Source organism: Sycon ciliatum, chromosome 1, assembly GCF_964019385.1.
Source record: "Sycon ciliatum chromosome 1, ocSycCili1.1, whole genome shotgun sequence".
Taxonomy (NCBI): domain Eukaryota; kingdom Metazoa; phylum Porifera; class Calcarea; order Leucosolenida; family Sycettidae; genus Sycon; species Sycon ciliatum.
The window spans coordinates 74,788,540-74,801,283 of record NC_088643.1 but is presented as its reverse complement, the minus strand read 5'-3'; the positions used below and the strand labels follow the sequence as shown (position 1 = coordinate 74,801,283).

At 44.6% G+C, this 12,744-nt stretch overlaps 2 protein-coding genes across 2 annotated transcripts; one reads left to right on the top strand and one right to left on the bottom strand.

Annotated features, from left to right (window-relative positions):
- Window positions 1-2,539: 2,539 nt before the first annotated feature.
- Window positions 2,540-5,615, bottom strand: LOC135805430 (dual specificity protein phosphatase 5-like). Its single transcript, XM_065319461.1, has 3 exons — window positions 5,189-5,615; window positions 4,357-4,660; window positions 2,540-3,379 (listed from the first exon to the last, which is right to left on the bottom strand). The coding sequence occupies exons 1-3, from the start codon at window positions 5,234-5,236 to the stop codon at window positions 3,033-3,035; spliced, it is 699 nt and encodes a 232-aa protein (XP_065175533.1). The 5' UTR covers window positions 5,237-5,615; the 3' UTR covers window positions 2,540-3,032.
- A 204-nt stretch (window positions 5,616-5,819) lies between these two features.
- LOC135805429 (survival of motor neuron-related-splicing factor 30-like) lies at window positions 5,820-12,298 on the top strand. The gene is made up of 10 exons (XM_065319460.1): window positions 5,820-6,080; window positions 6,161-6,226; window positions 6,908-6,949; window positions 7,371-7,471; window positions 7,640-7,730; window positions 8,945-9,150; window positions 9,976-10,042; window positions 10,214-10,270; window positions 10,851-10,931; window positions 11,726-12,298. Exons 1-10 carry the CDS (start codon window positions 6,036-6,038, stop codon window positions 11,804-11,806), a joined length of 837 nt encoding a protein of 278 aa, XP_065175532.1. The 5' UTR covers window positions 5,820-6,035; the 3' UTR covers window positions 11,807-12,298.
- The last annotated feature ends 446 nt before the right edge of the window (window positions 12,299-12,744 follow it).

Here is a 12,744-nt window from a genome sequence, read left to right as displayed (position 1 = left end):
AAGCCATTATTATAACGAAGTGCTTATTCTAACGAATTGAGGAGAAATCTGACAGAAATGTTAAGATGCACGTTATTTCTGACGTGACGCGAAAGTTCAGCTCGCGTTATTTGCTCGCACGTCGAAAAATCAACGCGAGTGACCTGCTGCTCACGTCGAAATTTGGAGTTTTACGCCAAATTTGACGTGAAATTGCGCGTCACGTCGGAAATAACGTGCATCTTAAGGTAGCAGTACTGGAAAACGGGTGTCAGATTTAGCCAAAATATCAATTTCATGGGAACTGCTTCAAGTGTGATTTTTCTGAAAGAAGGAATACCAAAGGCTCTACAAATGAAATTTTTTGGCATTCGAACCAGCCAAAGCAGAGATATGGCCCTTCAAAAACTGAATGTTTTTTTTTTTTAAGATTGATCAGTGGAAAATTTCCCAGATGCTGAATATATTTATAAAGCCATAGTTTTTTGTTTGGCGGATGTTAGCTGCCTCAGTAGTAATAATCTTTTTCGACGGTGACGGGCGTCTTCACAGATGATGTTGACTGGGTGGTGCTATTTGTGTCCTATCTCCAATCTGTTCTATTCAGCATCTGCTACTGTTGTAGACTGTCGCTTGTGATGCATTTTTAACACTTCAGCTGATATTATGTTGCTGCTAGCATGTACCAAAAATCTGAGATGACGGTATTTTTTTACTCTCCAGTGCAGTGAACTTTTGGGACGATGCGAAGTAAATAAGTTCAAGGTAGTATTATTTATTATTATTATTTAAATTTTGAATAGGGCAATCCCCACAGGCCTAAGGCCTTTTTACAGGGTACCCTGTACTTTTATTAGGTGGTGGCGTGAATCATGAATCTGTGCTCAAAATCAAAATTTCGTGGGAAAAGATTCACAGACGCCGAAGTAATACCCGATTTTAGTTGTATGTATTTGCGAATGGCATATTCCAGTACTGCCTCTCTAATGTCATATTGTTGCTATAGGGCTTGAAAGTGATGACGTCAAAAACGGCCTGGGAGTAGTAAATTGACATCAGATTTCTATTTTGAATCCACTAAGGTGTGACTTTGCTATTGCCTCAGTATGTGGGTGCATAGCAACCCACTCATGTCGTATGCAGGTGCAACTTTTACTTCCCCACCAGTTGTCACCCTGCCCCCACTAGCCAAATCAGTCAGTTTCACTGGCAACATCACCTTGCTGTGAGTGAGACCGCTTGAAATGTGCTTGGATCAAGAGTACATGAAAACCATCATGTACTCTTGCTTGGATCCATACAAAAACTGGATCCAGGTGGATCCAGTTTTCGAATTTTTCAAATTGTTGCTATGCCATTGCTATGGAGTGACGTAGCACTTTCAAGCCCTATTGAGCGTTGAGAATGAGTGGGAATCGTTACCTTTGATACACGTAAACTGGTCAATTTTAGGAAATCGTTACTAGTATATTATGCGCCTCGTTAGAATAATGGCTTTTACAATCACTGTACAATCACGTACTATAGTAATTAGTATAATGTTATTTTATAGGTACTTCGAAGTACAATCAAGAGTATAATTATATAACCCGGGGGGGGGGGGGGGGGGGCTTAGCTCACTATGACTCTTGGTACAATCATGTACTACTATGTACTACTAGGTATGAATCCCCCTGCCTCCCCCATGCCTGGTCGACATGTCAGAGATCAGACTGTCACAGCATTCACCACGTGACCTGGTGACGTAATTTTGATTACTGCTATAATATTGTATAAAGTCATCAACGTTTAATACAAGTAACTAATTTAGTTATGACATGACTGTCATGCGGCAGGGAGTCGTCAAATATTCGACGACTCCCTGATTGTAGTTGTAGAAGCAGGGAGTCGCAAAAATATTTACGACTCCCTGGTTAGAAGCAGGGAGTCGTAAAATTTTACGACTCCCTGGTTAGAAGCGCGCTCTAATACAAAGTCATGAAGCATTCACAGATTCATGAAGTACATGACCGTACAGTAAAACCTGCCCGAACCGGACACCCTTGCCAGACGTCCTTGCCTGGTGCAGCGGAAACTGTCCTGATATGACGCTACAGGATTCCGCTTGATTCAGGGATGTACGTTCAATCCACAGCACTTCGGTGCGTGAAAATTAATTACTTGTCCGGTCAATACAATAGTCTGCTTGGTACAGAGTCCAGCGAACACAGGTTTTACTGTACTAGTGCTGTCGTGGACATTGAAATCCAGTCGATTGACCGGGGCCGGCGCCCTCAGAGCGTATAGAACAGCGCTTGATCCGATGCGACCAGCGGGCTGCAGCATGCGTGTACTGCTGACCCACAGCTGCATGGCCAGCGCCCTGGGGCCGCTAGACGTGCGACCGGATTTCCATGTCCACATCAGTACTTCGCGGCGGCCATCAAAATACATGTACATGTACAGGTAGCTTTTGATCCCACTACTGTACTCTGTAGGTGCCATTCTCACAATCAATAACATGACAGTACAGTGGCTGTAGTGATAGAATCAAGACAAAGGCAACGTCCCGTTGTTTCCTTTTCGTTTGTTTATTTTTTTTATTCATCTTTCATTTCAGTGGCTGGGCCACTGTGTGAGCAGCAATTCAAGCGGCGAAGAACCTCAGCTTACAATCTGAATCAAGAAAACTAACGAATCAAACGAAAAGCAGACAATGATGGAGTACGAGGATAGTGCCGCAACTGTCAAGCAGCAAGCCGACAACAACATCTAAACCGGAGGGGTAGTTGCATTTTGGGTCATGGCGTTATAAAATCGGAAAACAAGGTCTCAGTGGGGGTACTAGTATGCGTCTCCATGATTGTGACAGGAGTCATGACTTTGGCTGTTTATGTTACCGTCACAGTGTACATGAACCTGCGCCTATGCAGTACAGCAGCCAGAAAGTGCCAATAAAACAGGTAGTAAATGTATGAATTGTCCAGCAATTCAACAGTTTCAAAACAGCTAAATGTACTTGAAATCTAAAGATAGTGCCCCTATTACGCTATTAGGACATGTGCACTGTACACCTAAAACAAGGAGGCAACTGCAGGCAAGTTCGTACTATACACTGACTTCTTCAACTCTTCGAGGCTTGTACTTGATGAGCTTGCTCCGGTTAGCTGCATCTCAAGCGATTGTAAATGTGTGAAGAAGCCGTCGTTCGGTGCAGCTATACGCCGTCGTTCCTTTACAAATGGCCAAACCTCTTTCAGCAAAACTTGCTCGGTTTTAGGAACTGTGGTGGTGGTGGCTCTGATCTGTCCATTGCTCTTTTTGAAAGTGGCAGCATTTAGCCGGTGTTCTTCTTCGCTGTTGTAGATTTTCCCGCTAAGCAGGATGTGTGACATTGCTACAGTTGGAGCTCGGGAGATGCCTGCAATGAACACATAGCATGGACAATGGCAGTACACAGAGCACGTCAGGGTTCTAAAAGCAGACACCTATCTACCATTGCCTTCAACAACGCTGCAAATGTGTAGACCCTTGTTCGCAGCACCAGGAGCTCACATTGGCTCCAGCTGATACATGTACTTGCATGAGGGTGATTCCAGTGGCCACAGCCGTGGCATAAAAAAACAGATCTAAGCGAATGGTAACAGTACTCAATCTCCGCATGGTCCCATTAGCGGAGCTCAGAGTGATGTGCCGAACCGATTGCAATGACGTCTAGTGAACAATAAAAAAATAGCTGCGAGAAACACAGCTAATGTTAGCTTGCACAAACTGTGACGCTGACTGGCAATATTACTGATTTCAGGATACAACAGAGAGAAGCAAGTACAGAACTCTGTGTTTCCTAAACCGAGCGCCAAACGTTGAACAGTCACAAAGAGTCAGACAAGCCAAATCGTCATATTGCAGAACGCCCAGGCTATCAGCATTGAGCACCAGTGCTGTTCAACGACAGTACACCCACCCCTGCCACATTGCGCGGCTAAATGTGTAAGGATCATCAGTCCAATTCCACCTTTGAAAATACACATTGGGTTAAAATACCCCCCCCCCGATTTTCATATATTCATTAGGTTGAGGGAGTTGATATCATAAACTTTATGGATGACAGCATACCTCAAAGAAACACCTCATATTGCTCCAAACATGTCGGTGCTCCCCACCCCACTCCAATTTTTTATACAATCAACATAAGCCCTACCCAAGGAACAAACCCCAAGTTTCTATAAACTTTTATTAATTAATTGGAAATGCATTGCCACAGAAGACACAAAAAGCCAGCATACAGAATGGAATAGGCAAGCGCAGCGCACTATTTATGACTATTAAGGTTAGCCAGGAGTCAGGGCCAAGGATTCATAGCAAAAGACCATCTAGTCTAGTGCAGTATCACCTTACCCATATGGCAATGTACGAGGGCAACAGCTCCTTCTTCGCGGGCTTTCGTCAAGAACTGATGGGCTGTCTCGAAATGTACAGAAATGTCGGACGTACTGAAATCTTGAAGTCCCAAATTCAGATATTCAATTCCGCGCAGACGATCAGTATGGGCTTCAGGAGTCATATTCAACACATAAGTGACATGGTTCTGACGCAGGAATTGCTTATTGCAGCCGCTGGAATAGTTGCCGATGAACAAGTGCGGGAGGACTTTGTCTGCGCGAACGGGGACAGTGCTCCATAGCTCATCCCCATGCTTAACCTGGTGAACACACATACCCGGCATTCGTAAACAACTTACATTGAGGCCAGCTCCTACTGTGAGGACAAATGACTAAAGAATTTAAGGTATGCATTTCTTTAACGGAAACTCTACACCATCCGAAATGCAAGTGCTCTCTTTGCTGCAAAGAGACCACTTGCATTTATGATGGTGTAAGGTTTCCCATGTCATAAAGGCATACAGTTCCAACACAAAAGTATAATAGTTGTGCATGGGTCATTATGCACCTTCATCCTGCGCATCCTTGAGGCTGGCGGTGTTCCTGTGGATGCGGAAAAGTCAGTCTGTCAGAGTGACTCTGATGTGAACCATAACATTTATTCATGTTTGAATTTTTCACTTGTAGGCCACAATAATGTTATGATGTTGGACAAACACCCAACAGTTCGCTTCTACCACTAATTTTCCATTTGAATTTTTTGGGTTTTTGGAACGCTTTCGTCAACAATTTCCTAAAAACAAAAGTAGTAGACTGTCTTCTATTGAACTTTGAAGTTCTAATCTTACCTGGTGAGATATGACTGGTTGAGTCTGTTGTGATTGCTGCAGACCCATCACAAGATTGTTGCTGCCCGAATATGCTCCAGCTAGCGTCAGAGTACACGTACATGCACAAGAAATAGCCGCTCACTCTCAGTTCCTTGCAAGCTTGCACAGCTGGCTGTGTAACTGTTTGTGGTACAACAAATCTCTTTTCAGAAAGAACTCAGTACTCTTTTATTAGTCTTGCTTCAACTTATTTCAGCACTATGTCGTTGACAACGCACGCGAAACTCTTGCACTTGTCTTTCACGTTGAGCAGGCCACGTCGAAAATGCCACCTTGTCTGGCTTGACGATACAGGACTTCAGGAGGCACATACTTGCTGTGGTGTGTCAGCATAATTATCATGATCATGGTCAGCATGTCAGCATGGTCAGTGCCAAGCTAAAAACAGAAAACTGCCAAAATGAATCACCAGATCACTGCGCTAGATAGAGAGAGAAGAGAAGATGTAGTCATAATCATAACCATGCATGATATTGATAACGGACAGACAAGATTAAGAACATCATGCATCAATCTCGGCTCAGGGAGTCAGACTCAGGGACCGGGAGTCGTCCGGCCCTTGACGTGAGAGAGAGGACTCCCTGACTCTACCACTGAATCCCCTGATCGCACACAATCCGACTCAATCTCCTTCTCAAGAATTTTTTTGTTCAAATTGTTGTCAAAAATAATTGACATAATTATCACTGCTAAAAAAGCATAATAATCTCTCTATCCCTTCAGAATTTTTCTCCGTTTCTGGACTGATCGATCCTTATAGCTTTCTAATTGTTGTAGAAGAGTTTGTTACTCTCTGGCTTCCGCCATGGCGGCTTCGGAGCTCGCAACGTATCGTGCACAGTTGAAGCAGGTACGAATGTTCTGAGTATACTTGACGACAATCCTCCCGAATTGACTCAATGGCTTTTTCCACCGTGTGCACCGGTGCAGGTTGACGCAGCGTTAATAACAGATGCTGAAAACGAGGAGCTGCTGAAGTTGAAGGCTGATCTTCAGGTACTGACAAGAGTTTCAAAGCCATAATAACGTGGCACGCAGGATTTCTTCCTGGTGTAAATTAAATTGGTTAAGAAAATTGATCACAGTTCCGAACAACTACAACACATTTCTAATTAACAAAACTCAAGTTACGATATCAGGCTCGTAATCTTTAGTTCTGCATGTTGGATGTTGTAAGGCCAAGCAAAACAGATTTACTGCGGTGAGCGACGGAGATCGTCGGTCGATTGATTTGACTTGACCTACAAATATCTCTACCTGTATGACGATGGCAGTATCGAACAAGGCTTGCATATACAATATCTTTACCAGTAATATCCAAGTTTTCTTTCGTGGCACTCCTCCAAGGCACTACTTACTACACGGGTATGTATCCAGTGCATTTGCAGATTTGCGCGCTTCTCTTGCCACAGGTGTACATGGTTTGTGTACATAGTACTCGGCGTGTGCTACTCGCACATGGTGCGTGCCTGAGTGTGTGTGTGTGTGTGTGTGTGCGCGCGTGTGCGCGTGTGTGTGTGTGTGTGTACATGTATGGGTGTGCCTGTGTGTGCGTACATGTGTGAGTGAGTGTGTGTGTGTGTGTGTGTGTGTGTGTGTGTGCCACTGTGTGTGCATGTTGTTGCTACTGTTGATGCTGGTGACACCACTGCCATCGCGCTCATTGTTTCTGTACAGGATGTCATCACTCTGACATTGGACTTGGTCAAACTTAATCAGGTTAGTGCACTCTATGCTTGTTGGGGGATTATGTAGTATTGCTCTGTAGCTCAATACTGATTTGGTCTTGTCTCTCTGTATGATAAGTTAGTAGGGATAGCTTTCTCCTAGACCACTTGTATGGCTGTTGCTTAAGATAGTTGTATTTGATGAATCAGACTCTATATTCTGAACTTGCTGCACAGGTACCAGTCCGTATTAGTTTCCTTTCCATGGTGTTGGTACTAGTAACCTATTCGGTTGGAAGCTGATCGATTCAAGGGTGTAAGGTTTGGTAGCCCTGGCATTGATACAGAGGAACCTTAGGGACTAGAGGGGGCTTTGAGAGATCAGAAGATGGCATGTATCTCATGCACAAATTGCATTCATGCTTCTTTTGGATTGACAGCTTCCTGGGATGTTTCCTGTGTGATCTTTGTAGGGCGATAAGAGTGCGGAGTTAACATCCGAAGTAGCTACTGGCGTTAGCTGTCCGTACTCTATAGGCGATGAATGCCAAGCAGTATGGAGCAAGGATGGGAAGTAAGCGTTTCTTATCTTCTGTTCATCATTCCCTGTGCGAAGTGTTTGTCTGAAAGTATTTCTTCTGCTGCATAGTGCGCACCTTCTGCTCGAAGTACCTTCTATGTCTGTCAGTCACTGTGTTTTTACGTTCTGTTTGTGGACATGCCTGATTTCTTTTGCCCACAGCTACTACGATGCTAAAGTAGAGGAAATTGCTGAAGACAGACAGACATGCACCGTATCATTTGATGGTTGGTCGACTAGCGAAGTTGTGCAGGTACAGGATATAAAATAGTAAACCAGCTGCTGTTGTTGTGCTCTGCTTTTGTCCTCTTTTTCTTTACGTGCATTTTTCCGACTGTGCTTGAAGAAAATGGCCTACTGTAACTACAGGACATAGATGATAAACTACAGTTAAGGGTCATCGCAAAAGTGTTTTGTCGTCCCTTAAACGAACATTCGTTTGGGGGGGGCAGAGGGCGCCAGAATCGTAAGTCGACCGACACTGTACATATACATGTGCATTCATGCGATTTTTGTCGTCCAGTATGGGGAGGGGTCCGAGTACGAAACGAACGATGTTCGTTTCAAGGACGACAAAAAAAAACTTTGCGACAGCCCCTAACTATAGTAAACAGATAATATCCTCGCTTTTCGCCATAAATGGTCAAATTTTGAGTTATTCACCATTTTCCCCCATGGAATGCTACTCGTATTCTTAATTATGTTTCTGAAGTCTATTTCTCCAAAAAGCAAGCCAACAAGAATAGGATTTCGGCCAGGTTGTGCCCCAAAGCATTGAATTGGGAAAAACCATGAAAATCCAGGCCGTTTCACTCTCCTTGCAACAGTACATTGTGTGGTTCGAACCCCAGCAGAGGTACCTTTTTTTTGGCTTTTTTGGACCCTTTTCATGTTTCAAATTTCACGGCACTGCACCATGTACGATAAAATCACGAAAAATCACCAAATAGTAGTGGCAAATACGGAAGCTCGCCAGAGCCAGTACTCGTCTTTTTATGAATGAACTGAAGTAACTAGTGTGCGGCTGTAGAGGTGTACATTTCTCCACTGGTTTTAGTTGCATGCCATTTTGTTTGTTTGACCCTTTTGTCTAAATGGAAAGTGTTATTCACTTGAGCAACCACCCTACAGTAGAGTCGCACGCTGAAGAACGTGGAGCCCAAGAACGGCCAGCCTGAAATTCTTAGAACGCCACAGCCTAAAGCTAAGAACGGCGGTGTTGGTTTTCTGGCATCTTGTGGGATACATATGATCCAGTACGGATAGTTTCTAAGAACGTGCTATAAGAACGCAGCCAGATTCCTTGAAGATAAGAACGTCTCAGGCTAGCCCCTTGGAAACAACGTTCTTGGGCGCGCGACGCTACTGTATAGTTGCATTACATGTGCGACTGGAACAGGATTTCACAGCCTGCTTGTGTACTCTGTAAAATGCTGTTTCCTCACTGATGTGTCTTCATCACGGTAGGTGTCGTCGCTGCGTTTGCGTGAATCACGGAAGAGATCTGCGGCGGTGGCAGCGGCTGCATCGAGCACCGAGACGGAGGCAGCAAGCAGTGCGGCGGCTGCTGCTGCACCTGATGATATTGACGGCGAAGAAGTGGAGAATGATGCTGACGAAGGAGAGCTTGCAGCATCAGGTGGTGCTGCGCTTGGCGTGAAGAAGAAGTCACGGTTAGTTTGTTCACCATCTCCTTCCTGGGTATGGAGGTACATGTACTGTAAAGTACCGTGGATCCGCCCCCTCTCGTATTCCGCCCTCTGTTAAATTTCTGCCTATGAAGCGACTTCAGCGTGTACAATGAAGTACGGTGTTGAACCGAGGCATGCACTGCCGTGCACAATACGTGCCGGTGCAGGATAAACTGTGCACAATCCAGCACACCGAGTCTGGTCTTCTGCACTGTTGTACATCGTACTGCACTTGACAGCCTTGATCTAATTCCCGCCCCCTGCCGAAAACCCAGCTGGGAAGCGACCCGGCGTTGGGTTCGGATCAACCGTACTTTACGGTGCATGTTTACATGCTCCTGCTTCCCATAGTCACTGCACCATGCATGAATACGTTGCAGTACCTCATGCACCCCAGGCAAGCGTAGTTAACATACGTGGAATGGCTAGCGACTGGGAAACAGAGCGTACATGTACCAGATTCACGTCCCGCTCGGAAACGGAAAGATTGCTGACCATGCTTCCATCCAGGTACATGTACACGGGAAGTCGTAGCCTGGCATGAGGGTAGCACGCATTTGGAGAATGAATTTTTAGTCTTTGACCACTTTGGTGGGTCTGATCTGCTCACTTCCTGCTACTTTAGAAGCTGCACGCCGCACCTTGATCCTTGTCTTTACTTCTCTAACTGACTCTCACATGAACCATGGCATTTGTTCGTTATTTCCTTTCCCCTTCTTGCCAGGTGGTGTGGGATTTGGCTAATGATCCCTGGTTTGGGGGTTTTGCTTTGGAATTCTCCTCTTCTTTTTTTTCTTTTTGATCCAGTGCTGACTATATGAAAGAACGAGAATACCGGAAAAACAGGCAATTGAAGAAGAAACAGAGATTAAAGGTAGGTTCCTCGCAAACTAGTATCATATCAACTAACCTGCAGCTGTACCTCTGGTCTGTGTGTTGACTGTTGCACACCTGATTACTGTATGTTCAGTCTTGCCTGAATGTGGCTGTAGGAGCTTCAGTGTGCACTGTTAGATGTGAACGTGTTTCTTTGCCCTGTTGGTAGGACATGGAAGAAGCCAGAGAAAAAGAGAAGAATAAATGGCAGAGCTTTCAGAAAAAGGTGAGCTGTGCTGGTGTTCGTTGCATATATCTTGTTATTACGAGTACAAATGGAGATTCCACGCCAAGATGTGCGTTTTGTTCAAGTTTGCTTTTGTTTTCCTTCGTCTCGTAATGGTACGTGTAGTGGCATGCTGTTGTTCACACTCTTGTTCTCTTTGTTGGCATCTAGGATGTGTAGCCTACCCGCAATGTTGATCTGCTCATATCACTCAGGGACCACTGTTTAGTGGATATTCTTTAGCAGACTGTGGTGGACCACATGTCTTGGGTCTCTTCTCAGACCTGTCCCTACTCTACTTTGGCCATGTAGCTGTGTATTCGAGTATTGTTCACGTAGACCCTGTACCTGGTGCTTCACTCCGTACCACACCTAGCCGTCTAGTGGATTTATTTTCCATTGTTTTGCTGCCGCTTAGACATACATCTGTACATTTACGTGTCTGTTGGGAGAAGCCTCACCTTTGTACATTTGTACATTATATTATAGTGTCATATACCGATAACATTATTATGTCTGTTGAGATGAGCTTCACCTGTGTACATTTCATGTGCATTTGACGTCCGTACTATTTCTGTAGAGTTACCGTGAGAAAGGCGGCGGCCTCAACACAAAATCAAAGAAGAGCATATTTGCTACACCGGACAGCATCAAGGGAAAGGTATGCTCATGCACCTGTGAAATCGTGTGCACTGATGTTGTTATCCTGTAGTAATCTTAACCTTTTCACACATTTCTCCTGCTTCAGTTCACATTGTCCAACATCAAGGATGATTAGTTTCTAGCGTAGGTTTTTTGTTTGAACTCCAGCTACATGCAAACTGTACATGGGTGTGTGTGGGGACCTTCGTGGAGTTGTCTAGACTTCTCTGCTGAGAGTTTCACATTGTGTAACATGGCTCCATGGGTTATGGGAGCAAACACTGCAAAGTGGCCACCGGAGAGTTGAACCACCTAGGTCCAGGTATAGTGCTTGGAAGTGATCAAGTCACGATTTGAAATATGATTTTTTTTTCCCAAACTGGTTCCTCCTTTCCTTTCTGTTTGAATGGAACTATGGCGGGTATAGGATATACCGGTAGCTACTGTACTACGTATTCCTGCTATTCTTGCATGATAAATGGGCCCTCATCCCATGACCCAATCCAGATGGCTGGGTCACCTATGGGACGCGAGCATGGCCAAAGGCGCTTCAAACACTTCCTTACAAAAGTATGATCCAATTGGAATCGAAGTTTGTATAAAATTGTCTACTCTTTCGGGTACGGACCACTTTCAAGCTCTACACGAGATATCATGTTCAAAGGAGTGCTGATTTGGCACTTGATGTGAAATTGTGCCATTGCAGACCCCATAGACGATATTACAGTTGCACATTCTTTGTGTTGTGTTATCTCTTGATGCGTGCTGGCAGTTACTGATCTCGCTCTATGTTCCTCTTCTTACGATACCCAGGTTGGTGTCGGCACATGTAACATTGGAGGCCAGGATATGACCAAGTACACATCCCCAGACAAGTATCAGCAGCGCTTCTAAACCAACCTGTCTGGCACAGGAATTTTACGGTATAACGTGGGCTTGCCATCAGTAGCAGTTATTTTCTGGGAGTATGTGCATACTCGCCAGGAGGCAGGCCGAGAGCAGGCCCTTAGTTCTTGTATATATTTCCCTGCTGTACATATCTGTTCAGGTGTTTTGCTCTGTAATATCCTACTCCCCACTGTGCACATACCCCCCTCCCTCCACAGTCATTGTCCTTTATCGTGCATACAGACTGCCTAAAACTACTCTGCTGGTGCATATTTTTACTTTAGTCCACTTTCGTAGCAACTGGTTGCCTAAAATATTAGTTGAGAAGTGCCCAAAAGGCTATCCACGTGATTTGCCCTGTATTTTCACTTCTTGCTTCCAGTGCACCGCTATGCTGTAAATTTCTCTGTGTGATTTCTGTATGCTATTGGTCAAATTATGCTTCTTGTGGTGGTGCCAAGGCACCAAAAAATAAATAAAAAACCTTCCCGATGGAAATACTTCGTGATATTGCAGGTTATGAGTTTAAAATAGCCGACCGGCAGCAGAACAAAGCTCGTGGCGATAATCTCCATGTCCACGACAGTACTATGGCGTGGGAACAATAAGTTGCGATATATGAGCACTGTCCTACAATTCTGTCAAAAGTATTTGAGGTGAGCATGAGAGCTTTTCGAACCTGACATAATAATTATTGCAAGTCAGGCTTGAAAAAAGCCCACAATAATTATTTGAGAGAGGCCCTGCCAAAAGGCTATCCGCATGATTTCCAATACCTGCAAAGGCATAAGGTAGAGTAGAACCCGGGTTAGGGATCCAACTAACTCTGCGCGGACATAGCTGGACTCAGTTGTACAGGGATGGGCTAAAAGGTGTGCAAAACAACTTTTTGTGAGTAGATGGACCCCGGAAAATAGTTTGGAGCGAAAAATATTACGGCTTCC